This window comes from Suncus etruscus, chromosome 10 (genome assembly GCF_024139225.1).
Source record: "Suncus etruscus isolate mSunEtr1 chromosome 10, mSunEtr1.pri.cur, whole genome shotgun sequence".
In the NCBI taxonomy this organism is placed as follows: Eukaryota; Metazoa; Chordata; class Mammalia; order Eulipotyphla; family Soricidae; genus Suncus; species Suncus etruscus.
The window spans coordinates 36,329,016-36,352,429 of record NC_064857.1 but is presented as its reverse complement, the minus strand read 5'-3'; the positions used below and the strand labels follow the sequence as shown (position 1 = coordinate 36,352,429).

Sequence of the window (23,414 nt, the reverse complement as noted above, 5' to 3'; positions counted from 1 at the left end):
TCAAGAAAATGCTACAATCGGCTACTTTTACCTTACTCAAGAGGCTTGGCCTCTCCAGAGTTCTCTGTATAAGCAAGAGATAGAAAAAGTGGTAAAAGCTTAATAAAAGAAGTCTTTTCACAGAGGTTTCTTCTACCTGGCCGTGCTGGTATAGAGGCTACTTGGAGCCTGGCTTGAAGAGGCGCTCGTGGTGGGGGTGGACTCATAATCAGAAAGGACAGGTTCTGACCCAAATTGCAATGCCCCAAACTGCAGGTTTAGCCCTGAGATATCTGCTGAGCCAGGCATCTCCACAGCCAGAGCAGGAATCTGAAAGAAAAAGTTATAATTTATTGAAACATAACACTACAGATTAGAATCCTCAGGGCTGGGATCAGAGTGATAGCACAGCAGTAAGGTGTTTGCCTTGCACATGGCCAACACAGGATGGACCTGGTTTGAATCCCAGCATCCCATATGGTCCCCTGAGCCTGCCAGAAGTAACTTCTGAGCATAGAGTCAAGAGTAAGTAACTCTTGAGCGCTGCCAGGAGTGACACCCCCCCCTCCCCAAAATCCTCAGGGCTATAGTAATAATAAAGCAGGTAGGGTGTTTCCTTGCTTGTGGCCAAACTGAGTTGATGCTGGCATCCCATATGGCCCCAAGTGTCAGCCAGAAGTGATCTCTGAATGCAGTGCCAGGAGTAACCTTTGGGCGGCACTGCCAGGTGTGGTCCCAAAAGACAAAATAAATAACCTGTTTCAGATTTCAAAACTGTCTCAATTCCCAAATCCCAAACCCATTTCAACAAGAGTCATCTGAGAAAAGGTCAAGTACCTTAGAAGTTAAGGAAGCTTTTTTCTTTTGCTGTTTCAGTTTTTGCTGAGCCGGCTGAGGGCTGGAGGACTGGTTGTCTGAAGACCCAGGAGACATTTGTGGAGCCGTGGTGGATTTGTTTGGCAGAGGAGAAGGAGGTGGAGGTGCAGCTGTGGATGTCGTCACAGCAGGTGGCTTCTCCTGAAGGAACACTTCCATCATTGTCGAAGATGGAGTGAAAGCCTGGCGCTTTGTAAATGGACTATGTACTGCCGAGTCATTTGAGTTTTTCAAATCTGCATAAGAAAAACCAGGGTGCATGCTGAAGTCAGGGATGCTAATGAAGCTTAAAATATTTTTCAAATTAGAGTGATTAATGAGATCCTCCACAAAAGTCTCATATAAATTGGTCTTTAAAGACTAAAACTCATATTTTATAAGGTGATGATTAATGTATCATATTTATTTAAACAGGGCCTTATCTGTCAATGCTATCACACTCCCTGAAATAGCAACTTAGTAATTACTCCTAGAGTGTAAAGACCCAAGCATACAGAACCTTTCCAAAAGGCAAGAGGCTCTTTTTTCAAACACACTAGCTAAATCGACAGAGAATCTGTAACATCCTCAGAGTAGTAAGATTTCAACTATTTATAAGGGGGCCAGAGTGATAACATAGCAGGTAAGGCGTCTGCTGTGTACAAGGCTGACTTGGGTTTAATTCCCGACATCCCATACAGTCCCTTGAGCTGCCATGAATAACCAGAATGTCACCAGATGTGGCCCCCTGAAAAAACAAAACAACAAAACTAAACTAAAAAAAACCCTCTATGTATACGGCTAAATCTGATGAGAGATACAGTCTTAACTTTTTTTAAATTATTTCCTAGCTTTGTTAACTATGACAAACTCATTACAGAAAATCAGCCAATGGTTTCTGTTTCACTACTTCAGGACTACTTGTCACTCCTACCAACCTGATAGCAATGTTTTGAAGTTGAAAAATGTCAAGTTGCATTAGGGCCAGATACACAAGGTAGGGTGTTCACCTGAGCACCACCAGTTGTAGCCCCCAAACAGAAAAAAAGATTTTTGGGGGGGTTTTTGGGCCACCCCAAAAGGAAAAATTTCAAGTGACTTTATTGGGCCTAAGGAGAAAGTACACTGGGTAGGGAGCTTACATGCAGAAGACTCGGGATTGGTCCCTGGCACCCCACACGATCTCCAAGGCACTGTCAGGAGTAATTCCTGAGAGCAGAGCCAGGAATTACCCCTGAACATCACTGGTGTGGGCTCCTTACCTCCCCTCCAAATTCAAGTCACTTAATAACTTCCTTACCATACTGCACCAGCGATGGGGATTGTGTGTTGGAGCCCATATCCCAAGAGGAGGTGGTGGTAGTTCCAGATTGAGAATGCTGGGCTGCCAACTGGGCCAGGGCCTGAGCAGTCTTGAATTGCTCCAAGAATTGGGAGCCTGTGGTGCTGCCACCTTTAGCTTCACCAACATCACCAAATCCTTTCCCTAACATGCTCACCTATATAAACACAAAGATAAGATACATTTATAGCCAGTAACCTCATCAATTATTTGACACTTATGCAGGGTGAGTCAGTATAGATCAGATAAGCAAAGACATCACCAGATGGAGTACAGATTAGACCAACTAGAGCAAAACCATTGGAATTTAAGACCACCATGGCTCAAATCCAGATATTCATGGGAAAAATTCTAGCAATTTTTGTGCCTTGTTTTGAAAAGTACTTCAGGAGCTAAAAGAGGGCTAAAGTGTTTGAGTTATGTGTGGAAGACACTGATTTAATCCCTGGCAACAATGTATGGACACCAACAATGTATGGACACCCCCATGAGTGATCCAAAAATCCAACGAAAACACCTGTACTATATAATCAATAATGATCTGTTATATAACAGAAAAGTCTACTTATTTTGGGGAGATTGTCTCATTCCTTGTTAACACTACTAGCCAAGACCAAAAAAGTTTCTTAACTCCTCCCAACCTTGTTTCCTGCCAATTTCTGTTTCAAAAGTTGGTTCCCTGAGTCTTATGCTATCAGTCCTACAAGTACCTGTGGTCACACTGGGGACCATATAATCCTAGGTAGATTAATTGTTGGTCTAGAACACAAAATATATAGCTAATAATAATATAGAGCTAGCGGGCAGGAGTGGTGGTGCAGAGTGTAAGGCATCTGTCTTGCACGTGCTAGCAAGGGTGGACTGAAGTTCAATCCCCCAGCATCCCATATGGTTCCCTCAGCCAAGGGCGATTTCTGAGCCCATAGCCAGGAGTAAACCCTATATATATAGTTAACTAATATATATAATACAATATTATGTATATATAACTAATCTATAAAAAGAAAATATGAGGGGAAGGGCAAAAGCATCAGGTAAGATGCTTGCATGCTTTGCTCACGGCAGACCTGGGCATAATCCCTGATACCCCATGTGGTCTCCCAAGAACGTCAGGACTGATGATCCCTGAGCGAAGAGCCAAGAGTACAGAGTGGCTCAAAAAATAACAACCAGGGGCCGGAGAGATAGCATGGAGATAAAGCATTTGCCTTGCATGCAGAAGGACAGTGGTTCGAATCCCGGAATCCCATCGCCAGGAGCGATTTCTGAGCGTAGAGCCAGGAGGAACCAGAGCGCTGCCAGGTGACCCAAAAACCAAAATAAATAAATCCAGGCTTTATAACGTTTTTATTTAAACATATCAGCAATGTCCTCTGTTTTCATCTTTACCACATCCTCTCAATGATTTTATATATATATATATATATATATATATATCTTTTTGTTTGTTTTTGGGTCATAACTGGTGGCGCTCGGGGGTTACTCCTGGCTCTGTGCTCAGAAATTGCTCTTGGCTTGATGACCATATGGGATGGCAGGGATCGAACCTGCATCCATCCTGGGTCAGCCGCATTCCAGGCAAACGCCCTACCACTGTGCTACCACTCCGGCCCCAATGAGCTATATTTCTGATTGGGTGGGGAAACAGGCAGATTATATGTAGTTACTCCTGGCTAAACAAGGAAATAAATCATGTGGTACTGGAAACTGAACTGTGATCAGTAGCATGCAACCCAAACCCCCCATTTGTTCTAAATTGTGCTTTTCTATAAATATCAGTATGTAAACTTATCAAGATTAAGACATTTCCTCCCTACTTCAGTCTTACTTTAATTGCCAAGATTATATTTCATCACACAATCATCATCCTGTTTTGTAAATACTACTGGTACAATTAAAGTAAAAAAGGTTGTTCTTTGTACCACATCCATCACTACTCAGGGCTTACTGATGACAGGTTCAGAGAAACATATGGGGTGGCGGGGATTGAACCCTGTTGGCAATGTAATACCTTACCTTCTATACTATTACTCCAAGCCCAAAATAAAAAATTTTAATAGTTTTTTTTTTTTTTGGCTATGCACTCATAAATCACTCCTGGCCTGGGGGACCATATGGGACTCTGGAGGATAGAACCACGCTAGGCTAGCATGCACAAGGCAGACACCTTACAGCTTGTGCCACCACACCAGCCCCCCAAATAAAAAATTTTAAAGGTTCATCTAGGGCTGCAATGGCAAACCTATGGCATGCGTGCCAGCAGTGGCACTCAAAGGTCTTGCAGCTGGCACTCGGGAAGGTCCACATTTAAGATATGCAACGTGTGCAACATAGTTTTTAGATACTAAAATCTTGTCATTAAGGTTTAATTGACATGCTGGCACTTTAGAGGAAATTATTTTGTTTGTGCGGCAGTTGGGCATGAGGGCTCAAAAAGGTTAGCCACCACTAATCTAGGGGATTAGAGCAATAGTATAATGGGTAGTTTCCTTGCCTGCAGAAGATCTCAAACCCGCCAATGTGATCCTTGAGTGGAGAACCAGGAGTAAGCCCTGGAGTACCACTGAATGTGGTCTCCCCAATAAAATTACCCAATGTTTCTGTATTTATAGAATTGGGAATCAACTATTATTTATAGCAACTAAACTTTAAGAACAATTCTTTAATACATTCTCAATGAAAAAGTAACAGTATTTCATAAAATATAGCAGCACTGCAAGTATAATATTGTACAGTTGTAAATAAAATGAAATTATCACAAAAAAAAACACCAATCCAAAAATGAACATTTTGACACAGGCAACAGGAATTAGAGATAATATGCGATTTATATAAATGTATTACAGAATTTCTAACATATATTAAATAAAAATGTTATGTTAAACTAGATGTTTGAAACTCATCACTGGCACCAGAATTTAGACTCAATTATAAATCTCCACAATTAGAAGAGCAAGCAAAAATGACACAGAAACAACGAATAGTATTTTTGACCATATTCAGGAGTTAGCAACTATTTCCTGACCTTATACTTTCCTTCAACTATTCCTTCTTTTTCCTTTTTTTTCCTGGAGGGGAGATGAGTGATGGTGTTGGGCAATACGTGGTGATGCTCGGATATCACCTTGGCAGTGAACAGGGACCATATGGGATGTCAGGGATTGAACCCAAATCAATCGAATTCAAATGACCAGGCCACTATACTGTATGTCTGGCTCCCTTTTTTTTCTTTTAAATTCTAATACCTGATTCCGGGGCCGGGCGGTGGCGCTAAAGGTAAGGTGCCTGCCTGCCTTGCCTGCGCTAGCCTAGGACGGACCGCGGTTCGATCCCCCTGCGTCCGATATGGTCTCCCAAGCCAGGAGCGACTTCTGAGTGCATAGCCAGGAGTAACCCCTGAGCGTCATCGGGTGTGACCCAAAAACCAAAAAAAAAAAAATTTTAATACCTGATTCCTTTTCTTCTCTCCTATATTCTTCCCCCTTTTCTCCCTTCATTGCTGAGACCAAACACAAACGAGCATGGTACTTGTGCTTTCACATGTGATTGTGGTACTCGCCTACAGTCACACACTTGTATCTGTGGCACAAATGTTCTAGTGGTTGCTTGCTGCTGCACTCATTTCTCTTTTTACAGAGAAAAGAAAAATCTAATAAAAAGTATGAGGTATAACAAGAGCCAAAATGTTTAGAATTCTTTATCCAGAAATGCTCTACATAAATACATAAATATATGGCAATTCTAATTCATCAGGAAAGAAATGGGAGAATTATAACCTCCCATCAAATTTTAATTACACTCACAACAGAACTGAGATATATTAATGTGACTGATCAATGTATTAATCATATATTATATGTTTATACATATACATGTATATAGGTATATTAACGTGTATTAGTAGCTACAGCGAACAATGTTCAGCACAGTGAAGCACAATGCAATAAACAATGTTAATATGAATGGGGGATAGGGCCTGTGTGTGAGGTAGAAAGAAAACAGGCCTTGTATGCAAGAGCCCCGGGGTTAATTCTTGGTAACACAAAGTTAACTCAATTTTACTATCTGGCATGTGTTAAGTCTTTACGAGTTAGTCCCTAACGTTCAATTCATTCAATTTAACCTCTCAACATGTCTATTCCCAATGCTACTTTAAAGACAAAAAAAAAAAAAAAAAAGACTCAGCCTGGTAAAAAAAAATATGACTCTTATTGGAAGAAATTGGAGGTATGGGGGCCGGAACTGTGGCGCAAGCGGGAGGTTGATTGCCTTGTACGCACTAACCTAGAGTGCATCACAGTTCGATCCCTGGCATTCCATATGGTCCCCCAAGTCAGGAGTGATTTCTGAGCGCATAGCCAGGAGTAACTCCTGGGTGTCACCAGGTGTGGTCCAAAATCCAAAAACAACAGGAAGGAAGGAAGGAAGGAAGGAAGGAAGGAAGGAAGGAAGGAAGGAAGGAAGGAAGGAAGCAAGGACCGAAGGAAGGAAGGAAGGAAGGAAGGCAGGAAGGAAGGAAGGAAGGAAGGAAGGAAGAAGAGAGAGAAAGGAAGAAGGGAGGGAGGGAGGGAGAAATTGCAGGTAAGAGAAAAGGGGAGGATATACTTTCCTACTTACCATATTGTGGTGAGAAAATGTGTTCCCTGAAGCAGGCTGAGATATGGCACTCTGCTTCGAGTTACTGAACACCAACGGCTGGGCAAGAGAAGGAGCCTGAGATGGATCCAGATTAGATGAATCATTCTCTATTGAAGATGGTGTCTTTCCCAAAAGAACAGCAAGGTCAATTCTATGTAGAGAAAATAAAAGATCTTGCTGAATAATTCTTACATCCCCCAAATTATTAGATTTAAGAGGTCACCTCCCCAAACAAGATACAAAGCCTTAAAATGATATACCAAAATCAGTTATGCACAAGAGGCACTATATTATCTAGTTGTATTCCAAAGATATTGTTAACATAATACTTTTTTTTTGGGGGGGAGGGGTCACACCCGGCAGTGCTCAGGGGTTACTCCTGGATCACTAGAACCTAAGCCCAGGAGCAGGTGTGTATGCTTTGCTCGCAGGAAAATTGCAGTTACCTCAAGAACTGGCACGGCTAGATGTGGCCCCTATAACAAAAATAAAATTTAAGAAGATATATGTACAAGTTTTGGGAACAGATTTAATTTGGTGATACAACAAATGTTTCAGCTGTATGTTTTTCTTTTGCTTAGAAGCCACGCCTTGCAGTGCTCAGGGGTTAGTCCTGGCTCTGCGATCAGAAATCACTCCTGGGAAGTTGGCCGCGAGCGACCTAGCCTGGAGCCAGCGTCTGGAAGGTGGAGCGTGGAGGAGTTCCTCTCTGCTGCAAAGACCTGAGTTGCAACTTGGGGTTTGGAGGGACTAAGAATGGACACCCAGAAAGATGTTCAGCCTCCAAAGCAGCAACCGATGATCTACATCTGTGGAGAGTGTCACACAGAAAATGAAATAAAGTCCAGGGATCCAATCAGATGCAGAGAATGTGGATACAGAATTATGTACAAGAAAAGGACTAAACGATTGGTGGTTTTTGATGCTCGATGAAACATGGGATTTAGAGGATTATCTTCATTTACATTTGAATTTGCTGTTTTTATCACAGTGTTATATAGTTTGTAGTTAATATACTTACTGTTATGAACAGAATTATGATTTTGTTTATTTCCCTTATAAAGACATGTAATCTTTATAAATATATTAGTCCTTTGAATAAAGGAATTATTTTTGTTGGAAAAAAAAAAAAAAGAAATCACTCCTGAATGTGCTCAGGGGAACATATGGAATGCCAAGGATTGAATCTCGGTCAGCTGCGTGCAAGGCAAACACCCTACATGCTCTGCTATCAGTTCAGCCCATTTCAGCTATATAAAAACACATGACAAACATGCAAAAACACACATACAGTGTACAACTTTTTATACTCCCTATTTTAGTTTTTGGGCCATACTTTATTGTGCTCTGTGTTCACACCTTATAGTAATTCCTTAGTGCAGAACCAGAAATAATATCTAAGCATTGCTGGGTTGGCTCAAAAACAAAGACAAACAAAAAATAAAAACTGGGGTGGGGTGAAAAGGAATAAAAACAACAAAACAGGGGCCGGAGAGTTGGCATGGAGGTAAGGCGTTTGCCTTTCATGCAGGAGGTCATCGGTTCGAATCCTGGCGTCCCATATGGTCCCCTGTGCCTGCCAGGAGCAATTTCTGAGCCTGGAGCCAGAAATAACCCCTGAGCACTGCCGGGTGTGACCCAAAAACCACAAAAAAAAACAAAACAAAACAAAACACAAAAAAACAACAAAACAACAAAGATACCCCAAGAGATAGCTGCAGCAGACAGGGTACTTGCAGCCATCCCTGGTGCAGTCTAGTCTGCTGTGCACAGTCAGAAGCAACCCAGAACAGACCCAGTAGTTTATCCCCCACATTCTAAACATAATTTGTGTCAATGACATTACCCAAAAACACCAAGAATCTAATTAGAGGGTGACAGCTTCAGTCCCACCATAAGCCTCACACATTACTTCCAGGAACCAATGATTTAATTTGCCATGGCTATGTGAAGCGCTCTGAAATAAACATGAACACTGCAATTCAGTGGACCCATAGCCTAAAAACCACCTTTGTGCTATGAGGACACCACCCCTAGAGAGGGCACAGAAGCTCTGGCCTTAACTTACACATTCATTTTGATTAAGGTTCAGCTATTCAGGGCTGTGGAGAGCTCAAAGAGCTGAAGACCAAGGTGTGCCAAAGCCCAGGATTTGCTATCTGGCTCCTCAGGTTCTCTGAGCACTCCCAGTATGGATAACCCTCCCCCCAAATATAAACTGCAATATAAAAATTAAAGTGAGATAGAAATGGGGCCGGAGAGATAGCATGGAGGTAAGGCGTTTGCCTTTCATGCAGAAGGTCATCAGTTCGAATCCCGGCGTCCCATATGGTCCCCTGTGCCTGCCAGGAGCAATTTCTGAGCACTGCCAGGTGTGACCCAAAAACCACAAAAAAAAGAAAAAAAAAGAAAAAGAAATGATCAGAGTGTAGAGCCAAGAGTAATCCCTGAGCACTGCTAGATGTGGCCCAAAATAAATAAATAAAATATAGTAGTAATAAATTTCAGACACTTATGTATGTATGCTTCTACATAGCTTTCTGAGTACTAGTTACAATGTAACAATAATAGAAAGTTCCATTTCCCAGACTTCTGTGAATTATCCTTTTCTGAGGGGTGTGTTTGAGTTTTTGGGACACACCTGGTAATGCTCACGGTTTACTTTTGGCTCTACACACAGGAATCATTCCTGGCAGATTTGAGACCCTAAGAGATGCCAGGGATTGAACCTGGTGTGGCCATGTGCTAGGCAAATGCCCTACCCATTGTGCTATTCTGGCCCCTTCTGTGTGTTAATTCTATAAAATTATAAAACCTGAAAATCCCCAAATGTGTAGTTATCCTAAGCAGGCAAGAAGAGTACCCAACTGCAGGTGATCTCTGAAGTAGAGGCAAACTTATGGGAATCAATGTTCAATTTAAGTGTATACAAAATTTGCCTAAATGGTCAAAACTTAGTATATTGCTATTTGAACCAAAGATAAACTTGACAGGCCACTTGGACATAAAATCAAAGACACTGTATATTTCTTTTTTTGTTGTTTTGTTCTGTTTTTGAACCATACTCAACCCAGAATATACTCTGACTGCACTCCTGTCTGTCGGGGATAAGGGGATCGAATTGTGTTGGTCACATGCAAGGCAAGCACCTTACCATCCGCACAATCTCGCTGGCCCCATAACCAGTATCACCTCTTATAAGTCTACCAAAGAATCATGTAATGTGATTTGGTTATCCTCATTGGGAGCTATAAAGGCCTAGAGCCGCCTCCTAACAGCTATTTCAGCTGATCCCTTTGGGAACAGATAATGAATTTTACCACAACACACTTGCCTCTGACCAGCAGTGATTGTCACATTCTCCGCAGGCAGAGGCACTGAAGAAACGTTAGAGGCAGTGAAGATCTTGGTCTCAGAAAGCTGGAAAAGAGAGTGGTGTTAGACATGTTACCAGCCAGAAAACTGACATAGAAACAGATAAGGGGAATTCAAAATCAAGGAAGAGAAAACCCTTAGAAGAGAGAACTATCTACTCTGAGGAATCCTATATGGATCAACCATCAAAAGCACTTACTATATAGTCAATGGTTTTAGCAGGGGGCGGGGGGGTATGTTTATGTGGAATCAAGGAACACAGTAAAACATGGAAGTCACTTCATATACTCAAGAAGACATGCTAGACAGAAAGAGAAGAGGAAAAAAATCCTTTACAGCTCCCAACTCCCACCTCTATTAAAACCACATTTTACCTTACACTATTCCATTCCAAGTAAAAAAAAAACTACAGCCAAGATGAAGACAGAAATAAAAATGAATTCTTGGCTTTAAAGCAGAAAAGGTCCAAGGGTCAGTGAATGAAGATCTTTAAGAATAGTTTTAATCATATGCAACTTTTGCCTTAAACTGACTTTATTACACCTAATCTCTTTATTGTAACATACCAAAACTAGACAAACAATCGTCAGGAATAAATTCTTACACAAGTAAAACTGACTTTTTTGGTTTCTGCTTTTCACTTTTTGCTGAACATCTTTCTTTTCAGTTTCCTTTTAAAAACTAGGAATCCAATCTCAACAAATATATCAGAAAGTGACACAGACAAGCAAAATCTTAAGACTATTCACAAGGCAACTAGCTCAGTACAAAGCAACCACCTAGTGGTGATGCATCTCTAAGTTTAAATATCCAGGTCTGGCAACAAAAACAATTTGACAAATCAGTTCCTCTGATAATTCAAACTGCCCTGTCTGAAAACCTAAGTATACATACTTTAAAAATGTTAAAATGGGATTCATCCATCATCACTAATAACCATAATTTTACTGGGACAGAAATCAACAATATTCTTTTATACAGGCACTACATTCAGTGAATTCAGAGAGTTAATTTATGTTTCTATGAGATTCCAACCTGAGCGAAAGAAACAGCCAATTCTACAGACTCATCTAATTACAAAGCAGGTCTTCAAATAAATAAAAAGTTCCAAAGCCAACCGTATTGTAGACTTTAAGACTTAGTACTCTGATTTTATAACCTCTATACCAATTACAGGACCATGCACTAATATTTAAATAGTAAAATAACCAAAGATTGCTCCAAGAAGATTGCTATATATCATCAGTTACTAGTCAATGTACTACCTGCCTAGCTCCATTTCTGGTGCTCTACCCAACCACCATCTCTTCCTAAGATAAATTGGACAATCAGATATTGGACTTACACAAGTGCACTTGCCCTTTCCATAGTCTGGTTCCACAGAGTCCTGTTCATGCCCAGTCTCCTTCATATAACATAGTGAAATGTTCTGGCTCAGAACACTATTTTGGATGTAAAAGTTTTGGGTCAGAAACTTAAGGATGAATTTTGAGGGGTAGAAACATATCCATTTTCTATCCCTAAACACCACTTAGGGATAGAAGGCACTAACAAGAAATGACCAGGAAATACCTACATCTTCATTCCAATCCTCAGTTCCCCACTCCTCTGTCGCAGTCCTCCATGCACCTGGAAATAAAGGAAAAACAGGAAGATTATTTTAACTGCCAGTACGAAGCATATGCAGATAACACTGAAGTTAATGAACACTTTTGGCAACCAGTGTGACCAAAATTTAGTAAGCAAAAGGAATTCTTGGGAGTCAGGAAGACTACCATAAAGCACTAAGATCTTAATAAGATTTCAGATGCTTGGTGTTTTTTTCCATAGCTCTAAACAGAAAAGAACAAAAGAGCAAGAAAATAAGAGACCCCAACCAGCAAACTCAAAGCTCTATGTATTAAGATTGTGAATCCTAATTTAGCGGCCAACTCAGCAAACTAGCAGCAGAAAATCTAAACCATAACATGCAAACTAGATCTGTTTATCGATTTAAGACAATACAGCCAACAGTCTTAAAGAGATATGGCAGGAGATACAGCAAAAGTAATTACCGAAGGAAAGTGACAAATGAAAGGACTGAAACTCAAACTGAGGGCACTGAAAATGATCCGTTCAACTACTGAAATTAAGTAGTATACATAAAAGTTTAATTTACTTTATCGCTTTAAATATAAGGATTCCCTTTATGGATCTGCTATTTTCAGAAAATAGTGAGACTGAAAAAAATCAACTATGTGTGATATCTAATCCTAAATAATATCCAGCATGAAATCTAAATGCCAAAGAAAGATAGGTGTACAACTCTTCTCATATTAATAAAAGGATGAACGATAGTTTCTGTAAGATGTCCATAAACATTTAAACCAGCTTCCACATTCCTTTTAATTTTTAAGTCCTCATACTTTTCATGTATATTCTTAGAGGGAAACTATCCATCTTTAAGGAATTAGTAGTTAAGTTTGTATGAGACATTAGATTTTTTTTTTTTTTTTTTTTTTGGTTTTTGGGCCACACCCGGTGGTGCTCAGAGGTTGTTCCTGGCTGTCTGCTCAGAAATAGCTCCTGGCAGGCACGGGGGACCATATGGGACACCAGGATTCGAACCAACCACCTTGGGTCCTGGATCGGCTGCTTGCAAGGCAAACGCCGATGTGCTATCTCTCCGGGCCCGAGACATTAGGTTTTCATTTGAACCAAAGACTACAGTAAAAATGAAGAGCCTATCTGGGAAACAAGAACAACCCTACTGTTTTGCTCTAGAGCAATAATAATGAGTAATTCACAAGGCCTTCTCTTGAAAGACAATTTCTAACAATGAAACTCTGCATATATATTTTTCATTGTCTCTGAAAGTCTTTTAACATTTAGTAAAATATTTCCTAAAAGAATGTTCATTGCAATTACTATCAGACTATATTATGATGCACCGGAAAAATTCCTACTCAATTTTCATTTTAACTTAATTCTCATTTTCTTCCAAATCAAACATTAAGTCTAATCTCAGCCTAGTTACAGTCTTCTCTCCCTCTGTGGTGATATCACTGTTCTTCCCTCATCAACATGTATCCCACTCTGATACTGAGTGAATACACAGAATTTCTTTCTGAATAGTAACTATGACTGGTATGGCTAAGAATGCAGGTATCTTGATATATAACCATAATAAGATGGCTACATAGAGGACTAAAAAAGTAGGTAGGACAAAGGTCTAATTTTGAGGAAGGATTAAGGAATATAGAGACAGGAAACTCTCAACTCTGTAGTAGGGTTTACTACTATTAGAATAATCCAGTGTTAATATTTAGTAAACGAATAGTTTTAAAAGAAGAAAAACACAAGCATAGAAGTAAAAGGCACAATGCAGAAAAAGCATGAAGACAAAAATGACATATCCACAGATATTTCAATTCGTAAAAATCGGTAAAAATATCCGGGGCAGTTAGGCGCCTGGATGTATCATACCAGGAGCAGTCTCAAATTTTCGGGGATAATTTGACCCCTCAACCCCAATGAAATCAAGTCCTGAAACAAAAAAAAGAAAAAAAAAACAACCAGTGAAATTTTGCTTGTAAATGAGAATGTCTGCCCCCAATACACAATTCCCACAGTACCTGTGGATATTTTAAGAGTAGGTTTGAATTTCTTTTTAAATAAAAAAGAGAACTTGAAGGTTGCTATCATGAAAACACAAAAGAGATCATGCATGAAGGTAAGTTTATACTGGAATTAACAATGATGGGAGTGCATGAAGCTATCCAACAGTTATCACACATTAAAAAAAAAAAAAGACGGGGCCGGAGAGATAGCATGGAGGTAAGGCGTTTGCCTTTCATGCAGGAGGTCATCGATTCAAATCCTGGCATCCCATATGGTCCCCCGTGCCTGCTAGGAGCAATTTCTGAGCCTGGAGCCAGGAATAACCCCTGAGCACTGGCGGGTGTGACCCCCCCCCAAAAAAAGACAACAGCAGCATCATGTATCTTCTTCAGCCACATTTCAGATTTGTGATTTCAATCTCCTAAATCTGCTATTCTCTGCTTAGTAGAAAACACATACCTCACTCCTCCTTGTTTTTTCCAACCAGACTGTTTAAAACAGCAGACTTGTAATTTAGAAAAGATTCCACGCCTGATTTCTACCCACAACTCAAAACAAATCCCTAAATCCAACTCCTAACATCCTCTTCCAATTAAATGAAAGCAAAAATTGAAAAACTAAATGCTGGGGCCAGAGAGATAGCACAGTGGTGGGACGTTTGCCTTGCATGCAGCCGAACTGGGAAGGACCCAGTTCAAATCCCATATGGCTTCCCAGCCTGATAATGAAGAAATAAAGTTTTAAAAAAAAAGGACCAGGGGCCGGGAAGGTGGCGCTAGAGGTAAGGTGTCTGCCTTGCAACGCTAGAGGTAAGGTGTCTGCCTTGCAAGCGCTAGCGTAGGACGGACCGCGGTTCGATCCCCCGGCGTCCCATATGGTCCCCCCAAGCCAGGAGTGACTTCTGAGCACATAGCCAGGAGTAACCCCTGAGCATCAAACAGGTGTGGCCCCAAAACAAAAAAAAAAAAAAAAAAAAAAAGGGACCAGAGAGGTGGCACTAGAGATAAGGCTTCTGCCTTGCAAGCGCTAGTCTAGGACGGACCAGGATTGATCTCCCGGTGTCCCCCTATGGTCCCCCCAAACCAGGGGTGATTTCTGAGTGCACAGTTAGGAGTAAACCCTGAGCGTCAAATGGGTGTGCCCCTCATAAAAAAAAACCTAGGGCTGGGCCCGGAGAGATAGCACAGTGGCTTTGCCTTGCAAGTAGCTGATCCAGGACCAAAGGTGGTTGGTTCAAATCCTAGTGTCCCATATGATCCCCCGTGCCTGCCAGGAGCTATTTCTGAGCAGACAGCCAGGAGTAACCCCTGAGCACCGCCGGGTGTGGCCCAAAAACCAAAAATCAAAACAAAAAAAACCTAGGGCCAGAGAGATAGCATGGAGGCAGGGTGTTTGCCTTGCATGCAGAAGGACAGTGGTTCGAAGCCTGGCATCCCATAGGGTCCCCAAGCCTGCCAGGAGTAACCCGAGCACAGCCCAGGTGTGACCCAAAAACAAAACAAACAAACAAACAAAAAACATTAGGGGACAGAGCAGTGGTGCAAGCAGTAAGGCATTTTTCTTAAATGCGACTAACCTAGGAGGAACTGCAGTTCGAGCCCCTGGCGTCTCATGTGGTTCCCCAAGCCAGCCAGGGATGATCTATTTCTGAGCGCATAGCCAGGAGTAACCCCTGAGCATCACCATTGTGACCCAAAAACCAAAAACCAAAAACCAAAAAAAAAAAAAAAAAAAAAAAAAAGGAAAGAAAAACAACAACAGAAAACCTAAAAGCCCCATCACTAATTTTTGATACAGTAAAAGTTATCAAGAGACAGAGGTAGCTCTAATGCTTCTAGAGTAAGTTTAAACAGAAAAGGGCATTTCATGGTCAAATGCTCAACGGATTGTAAAAGATTATCTCATGAATAAGTAAACTATAGGTTCCACCAATAGAAAATCTGTATTCAAAATGAGTTTATATGTTTGTGGGGGTGAAGTTTAATGGCAGAGTGCACACTTCACAAATATGCAGTCTAGATTTCAATCCCAGCACCAAAAATTTTTTTGTGTGTGTGTGTGTGGTTTTTGGGTCACACCCGGCAGTGCGCAGGGGTTATTCCTGGCTCCAGGCTCAGAAATTGCTCCTGGCAGGCACGGGGGACCATATGGGGCGCCGGGATTCGAACCGATGACCTCCTGCATGAAAGGCAAATGCCTTACCTCCATGCTATCTCTCTGGCCCCCCAGCACAAATTAAGAGTATATATAGGGCCCGGAGTGATAGCACAGCAGCTTTGCCTTGCAAGCAGCAGATCCAGGACCAAAGGTGGTTGGTTCGAATCCCAGTGTCCCATATGGTCCCCCATGCCTGCCAGGAGCTATTTCTGAGCAGACAGCCAGGAGTAACCCCTGAGCACCGCTGGGCGTGGCCCAAAAACCAAAAAAAAAAAAAAAAGAGTATATATAAAGTAGCTTGGTGAATAAAATGCAATCAGCACTTAAAGCCTGAGGTATAATATCTTTGAGAAAAATAGACCCAACAAAGTATTTGTGGCTAAGACCTTAGAGATAGAGATCATGGGGCCAGAGTGATAGCACTGTAGTATGGAGTTTGCCTTGCACAAGGCCAAACTTGGATGGACCCCAGTTCAATTCGCTGCATCCCGTATGGTTCCGAGCTTGTAAGGAATAACTCCTGAGCGCAGAGCTAGGAGCACCGCTGGGTGTGACCCAAAAACGAAAAAAGGAAAAAAAAAAAAAAAAGAGAGAGAGAGGAGCAAGAGATACCGATGGGCTCTGAAAGGCAGCAAGACAAATTTAAATAGGTAAGATATCAAGGAACCTATTTCATCCTCTACTATTTACTCCTCCCCTCCACCAGGATAGAAGAAAAACCTCAGGCTCTGCCAGAAGTAGCTGACTGGAAATGAGTATTCTAAAGCCCAGAGGCTATTCACACTTAAAATAAGCCTATCTTTATTACCAAACACGTTAGGGTATACCACAATTTAACATATACATATCCTTAAATATATAACCCCTACCCAAGACACAGGCAAAAACACAGCCAACAATCCTATCTAAATCTCATAATATTCTATCCCACCCAGAAGTCTGTCCAAAAATAATTAAAAAGCCTAGGGATTTTATTCCTACTGTGATACTGAATTTCTGAAAAATGAAGAAGAGAGGGAAACTGATATTCCCCCATCTCTATGCCATAAAGGAAGTAAACTAACAGTGACTTTCATACTAAATTCTCTTTTAGCAGTAGTTTGCCCAATGCATTCTGAGCATCTTCTCAAAGGGAAAAGCTAACAAGCACAAAGAAATAAAATGGCAACTACTGGGCATAAAATCACAGGGCATAGGGCCGGCGAGGTGGCGCTAGAGGCAAGGTGTCTGCCTTGCAAGCGCTAGCCAAGGAAAGGACCACGGTTCGATCCCCCGGCATTCCATATGGTCCCCCCAAGCCAGGGGCAATTTCTGAGCATTTAGCCAGGAATAACCCCTGAGCATCAAACGGGTGTGGCCCGAAAAACCAAAAAAAAAAAAAAAAAAATCACAGGGCATAAAAGGGGGCTTTGAGAGGCCAGAGCAATAGCACAGTAGTAAGATGTTTGACTTGAGGGCCCGGAGAGATAGCACAGCGGCGTTTGCCTTGCAAGCAGCCAATCCAGGACCAAAGGTGGTTGGTTTGAATCTCGGTGTCCCATATGGTCCCCCATGCCTGCCAGGAGCTATTTCTGAGCAGACAGCCAGGAGTAACCCCTGAGCACCGCCGGGTGTGGCCCAAAAACCAAAAAAAAAAAAAAAAAAAAAAAAAAGATGTTTGACTTGCACGTGGCCAACACAGAACTGACCCCCGTTCGATTCCCGGTATCCCATATGGTCCCCAGAGCCTGCCAGGAGCGACCCAAAAACCATAAAAATATGGCCAGAGCAGTGGTGCAAGTGATAAACCGTTTGCCTTGCAAGCGCTAACCTAGGAAGGACCATGGTTCAAAATCCCCTGGGGTCCTATATGGTCCCCCAAGCCTGCCAGAGGAGATTTCTGAGTGCAGAGCCAGGAGTAGCCCCTGGGCGCCACTGTGTGTGGCCCAAAAACCAACCAACCAATCAAACAAACAAACAAGAAACAAGTCAAAAAATTTGACTTACAATCAAATATGATAACCCCTTTCAGTCTTTTGTCACCTGGAAAGTGACAATAAGAATCTGTTTCACAAGAGTGAAGAGTATCAAATTGAAATAGTAAATACACCAAACCCATAGATATGTAATATGTAATATGTTATTCCATTGGCATCCCTTCTCAACCCTTTCCTATTCCCTAAAATGATTCCTTTCTTCATCTTTCGAACCACAATACATTAAAAAATAATTTCCCCTTCAGTTAGCAGAGGAAGAAAGAAACACTCACTCGTTCCATCATCTGGTTCGAAGTGGCCAGTGTTGTTCCACGTATTGCCACTACTGTTGCCATAGTTATCATCAGTATTGGCTGGTTCTGCATAATCAGCTGGATTAAAGGTTCTGGGGGGGAAAAAGGCTTAAAGAATCTCTGACTTCTTAATAGTAACAACAAACTAAAGTGGGCGATAAAAAACAACTCTTTCTTAGTACAAATAAATTATGGGCCTAGTTTAGTCTATAATCCTATATTCTGTATGCTTTTACCATTACCATCAGTAGACCAAGTTCGTAACCAACACTCATTTGGATTAGGATACCTATAATCATAAAAAATCTACATAAAAATACTAAGTATATGGACCAAAGAGATCAAGTATAAAGTTAAGGATCTGCCCTGAATTTGGCAAATCCAGTTCAATGTTTGAGATCAGAGTCCCCTGAGTATCACTGAGGAGCAACCTCCAAGCAGTAGGAGGAGCCTCTGTACACCCATTAAAAAGCCCAACCCCCCTCACCAAATAGTATATGAGATCAAATAAAGTCAGACGTTCATCAGAAAAATCAGCCCTATGTAGCTGACTCCAGTTCAATCCTTGGCACTCCATATGGTACTACGTGATTCCTGAGCACAGAGCCAGGACAAGCACCAAGTAGAGCTGGGTGTGGCCCAAACTAAAAGTCAACAAAACTGGCTATGGGAGCTGAAGAGATAGCTCATTGAAGATCTTTGCCTTGTTCTATCTCCTGCATTACATAGGATCCCCCAAGCAGTAATTCCTTAGCATAAACAAGACTAATTTCTAAGTACAGCTGGGTGTGCTCCCTGAAAAAACAAACAAACAAAAAAATCCTAGTCTAGAGGCTGAAATGATAGTACAGTGGGTAGGGTATTTGCCTTGCATGTGGCAGACCTAAAACCCTAGTTCCCCCTCTAGTTCCCCTCCCCCAGAGCCTACTGAAGTGATCCCTGAGTGTGAAGCCAGAGCCCTGAGATGCTAAATGTGGGCTTCCCATTCTTTCTCCCAAAAGTCCCAGTCTTCATATCTTTAGAATTTAATAATCTAGAAATCTTTCAAGTCAAGAAAGATTTAAGACTATTTTCAGGATACCACATACTAGCTGTTTCAACTCCAAAGACTTTGAAATTGATCAATGGAAACTTACCCCATTCCTTGAGCAGAAAACCTTCCTCCTCGCCTACCAGAGCCACCTAAGAAAAAAGGTGAGAAAAAGAAAACTATTTTAGAAGCTGATATAAAAGCACCTTCCCAATTAAGAATTATGAAATAGAAAATCATAGGTCACTGAGCCAGAGCGATAGCATAGCAAGCAGCCTATCTGGGACAGACCCAGGTTTGATCCCCAGCAACCCATATGGTCCCCAAGCCAGGAGTGATTTTTCTTTTTTTGGTTTTTGGGCCACACCCAGTGATGCTCAGGGGTCACTCCTGGCTATGTGCTCAGAAATTGCTCCTGGCGATTTCCTGGGAGATCATATGGGACACCGGGGGAGTGAATCACGGTCCGTCCTAGGTTAGCAGGTGCAAGGCAGACACCCTACTGCTTGGGCCACTGCTCCAGCCCTGTCAGGAGCAATTTTTAAGCACAGAACCATAAGTAACCCAAGTGTCTTTTGGGGGAGGGAGGGAAGGAGGATAATCATAGGTCACTAAAATGGTCAGGAATATGGCCTAGCAGTAGAGAAGCAATTATATGTATGATTCAGTTCCCAGTACCCAAAATGAGGTCAGGACATCTTTTGGGGGGGGGGGGTTTTGGGTCACACCCGGCAGCGCTCAGGGGTTCCTCCTGGCTCTGTACTCAGAAGTCACTGTTGGCAGCCTGGAGGACCATATGAGATGCCGGGATTCGAACCACCGTCCTTCTAAGTGCAAGGCAAATGCTCTACCTCCGTGCTATCTCTCCGGCACCAAGGTTAGGTCATCTTATTACCAGATGTTCTTTTACCTCAGAGCACACCATTTAATAAATAATAGCATAACTACTAGTATTAAAAGATTTCTGCTAATCAACCTGCTGGGTTTTAAAGTAAATATAGTACTATCCACATAAGGACCAGAGAAAACTATATTTTTGTTTGTTTGTTTGTTTTGTTTTTTGTTTTTGGGCCACACCCGGTAACACTCAGGGGTTACTCCTGGCTATGCGCTCAGAAGTTGCTCCTGGCTTGGGGGACCATATGGGACACCGGGGGATCGAACCGCGGTCCGTCCAAGGCTAGCGCAGGCAAGGCAGGTACCTTACCTTTAGCACCACCGCCCGGCCCCAGAAAACTATATTTACCTTTCTCCCACTCTCTTGTATTTTCCAGATACATCAACAATTAAGGTACTCTGTGTGTTAGTTTTAGGTAAACACCTCAAAACTAAGGAGCACCATAACCCCAGCAAAACTGATTACCTCTGCCTCGGCCACGACCTCTTCTGCCTCGTTCTGTGCCTCTTCCAGAAGGTCCTCCACTCTTGGTGCCATCTAGTCCATTTTCCTGACCCCGAACTGAAACATAAAACACAAACACACACATGTGGTCAGAGTAGCAATATAACATATAAAAATTTTATACAAATGTGTTAGAATGGACAAATAAGAAAAAAAAAAGGAGCTCCAAGAAAGGAAAAAGAATGGTTCTCTGGAGAATGGGGTAAAACCACAACGGAGAGCTATTGAAGTCAAATAACTTTACAAATGGATATTTATAAATGGGTTACTCGATTACTCTATATAGAGCAATTTCATACCAAACTGGTGGCTTCTACTAAAAGATGCTAATTTCAAGAGATGCCAATGTCTCAGAAGATATGTTGGTGAAAAACTAAGAGGATGATAAAATGTTTAATAGATACAACTGAGCAGGGCCCTAACACATCCCTGAAATCCAGACATTACTGACCCACAGCTGGTTTTGTTAAAGCCCCATGCATACACTCTCGTCCACGGCTGGCACCTCTCCCCCGTCTTGGTGGCCCACCACGTCGCCGGCTATAGTCTCTGTCTCGATCTCGGTTTTCTTTGCCTTCCTCGTTGGATTCCGTCTGGCCACCATCCTTCTGTCCCGAGACTCCCTTCTTCTTCCCGACCATTTCCCAGGAATGCTACAGAATGGCAGAACAGTTGTATCTTAGTTAATAAGGTTTGCTACCAAGAAATGGAAGTAAAAGCCAAGACAACTGATAACCCTTCTCTTAGCACCTATGTCCAAGGCATTTCTATGAAGTTATGTATGTTTTTACTTAGGGTTTTTTTTTTTTTTTGGGGGGGGGGGGACACATGGCTTACTCCTGTCTCTGTACTCAGGGGACCTATGGGAGTTTCAAAGATCAAACCTGAGTTAGTTGCATGCAAGGAACTGTACCACTGCTCCAGTCATAGGTTAATTGTGTGTAAATGGAAAATAAAAGCTAAAATCTCAAAACACACTACATACTTAAATCTGCAAAATAAAGTCTATTTTATAGGTTAGGCACTTACACTAATCAATTGCAAAGATCATTTCCAAGAAGATAAACAAAATCTCAACATGTTGGGGCCGGAGAGATAGCATGGAGATAAGGCGTTTGCCTTTCATGCAGAAGGTCATCGGTTCGAATCCCGGCGTCCCATATGGTCCCCCGTGCCTGCCAGGAGCAATTTCTGAGCATGGAGCCAGGAGTGGCCCCTGAGCACTGCCGGGTGTGACCCAAAAACCAAAAAAAAAAAAAAAAAAAAAAATCTCAACATGTTTCAATCACTTTGTATACGTATTAGTTCAAGGATCTCATTATTGGTCCCTACTGATATATATATATATATATATATATATATATATTTTTTTTTTTTTGCATTGTTAGGAATCAAGGCTCTTACCACTAAATCAGATTTCCAGCTCTGATCACCATTATTTTAATAGTTTAGTCAGCCAAAACTCAATGACCTCCCTTTGGATTCAGTGGCTCCCTACTTTTTATGGTATTATTCATGTCAAACACACACACACACACACACACACACACACACACACACACCCCACAAAGTTTGTAAAGGTTCTTTTCTTTTTAATTTTTTTGTTTTTGGGTCACACCCGGTGACACTCAGGGGTTACTCCTGGCTATGAGCTCAAATCGCGCCTGGCTTGGGGGACCATATGGGACACCAGGGGATCGAACCGTGGTCCGTCCTAGGCTAGTGCAGGCAAGACAGGCACCTTACCTCTAGCGCCACCACGCCGGCCCCAAAGGTTATTTTCTACTTCTGTTTGTTTTTTTGTTGTTCTGGGGCCACACCCAGTGGTGCTCAGGGGTTGGACACTCCTGGCTCTGCACTCCGAAATGACTCCTGGGAGGCTTAGGGGACCCTATGGGGTGCCGGGGCTGAACCTGGGTCAGCGGTGTGTAAAGCAAATTCCCTATCTGCTGTGCTCTGGACCCAAGGGCAAGTTTTAACCCTGGTACTATCTTCTGCCCCCCCCCCCGCCCCCGCAAGTTTTATCCACTACTCTCTCCCTATTTAAAGTTAACTGATACAATTCAACCTTCCTAAAATCCAAATAGTCTAGTCTGAATCATTCTAGATGGCATTCTCGTTAAGGAAATAAACTATTTTTTCTCTTTCAGTGTTAGGGCCATATCCAGTGGTCATCTAGGAACCATATGGGCTGTCAAGGACTGAACCTGGGTCAATGGCATGCAAGGCAAGCACCCTATTCAGACTAGACTGTGGCTCCAGTCCCCTAGAAATACTCTAGAAACAATCATTCCTCAGGGGAAAAGTTTGGATGGGGGAGTATCTTAGTGGAGGGGGCACACCTAGCAGTGCTCAGGGGACCATATGCAGTGACAGAAACTGAAATGGACTTAGATACATGCAAAGCAAACACCTTACCTCTTATACTAGCTTACTAGACTCCTATCCCAATTACCCCTGAATTTGGAAACATTATTTTTCCCATTGCTAAGGAGCAGCTAGCTATGTAGTAATAACTTAATCCTGGAGAGCTGTAAGGCAAGCACCTTACCAATGAGTCTCATTCCCAGTGCATACCTCACTAATTTTCAAGAAGACCCAGAGACAGGATAGCTGGTTCAGAATGTTGAAATGCATGCTTTGTAGCAATAAGTTCCAAGTTTGATACCTAGCACTGTTTTATTCCGAGACTTCTAAAAGTAAATCTAAGAAGTGAGCCAGGAGTAGCCCCCAGGAATGCCAATCATGGTTAAAAAAAAAAAAAACA

The 23,414-nt window shown here is 42.0% G+C and overlaps 2 protein-coding genes across 9 annotated transcripts in view; one reads left to right on the top strand and one right to left on the bottom strand.

Annotated features, from left to right (window-relative positions):
• The window catches only part of UBAP2L (ubiquitin associated protein 2 like), a 55,987-nt gene that overhangs the window by 22,005 nt on the left and 10,568 nt on the right, over nt 1–23,414 (bottom strand). For 5 of the 8 annotated variants that reach the window (XM_049782198.1, XM_049782199.1, XM_049782200.1 and 2 more), the window contains exons 4-14: nt 21,132–21,300; nt 20,609–20,704; nt 19,352–19,397; nt 18,195–18,307; nt 13,655–13,714; nt 11,766–11,818; nt 10,149–10,234; nt 6,794–6,965; nt 2,135–2,333; nt 817–1,091; nt 137–309 (exon numbers count right to left, since the gene is read on the bottom strand). In XM_049782198.1, the coding sequence (XP_049638155.1) occupies nt 137–309; nt 817–1,091; nt 2,135–2,333; nt 6,794–6,965; nt 10,149–10,234; nt 11,766–11,818; nt 13,655–13,714; nt 18,195–18,307; nt 19,352–19,397; nt 20,609–20,704; nt 21,132–21,300 (1,442 nt within the window). The remainder of the gene's footprint in view (nt 1–136; nt 310–816; nt 1,092–2,134; nt 2,334–6,793; nt 6,966–10,148; nt 10,235–11,765; nt 11,819–13,654; nt 13,715–18,194; nt 18,308–19,351; nt 19,398–20,608; nt 20,705–21,131; nt 21,301–23,414) is intronic. The other 3 variants (XM_049782201.1, XM_049782202.1, XM_049782205.1) reach the window with 1 other exon arrangement.
• LOC126020788 (DNA-directed RNA polymerases I, II, and III subunit RPABC4) lies at nt 7,462–7,952 on the top strand. The gene has a single exon (XM_049782378.1). The coding sequence runs from the start codon at nt 7,571–7,573 to the stop codon at nt 7,745–7,747; it is 177 nt and encodes a 58-aa protein (XP_049638335.1). The 5' UTR covers nt 7,462–7,570; the 3' UTR covers nt 7,748–7,952.

Coding starts and splice junctions, on each gene's coding strand:
- LOC126020788 (XM_049782378.1), top strand. CDS start 7,571: ATGGACACCCAGAAAGATGTTCAGCCTCCAAAGCAGCAACCGATGATC.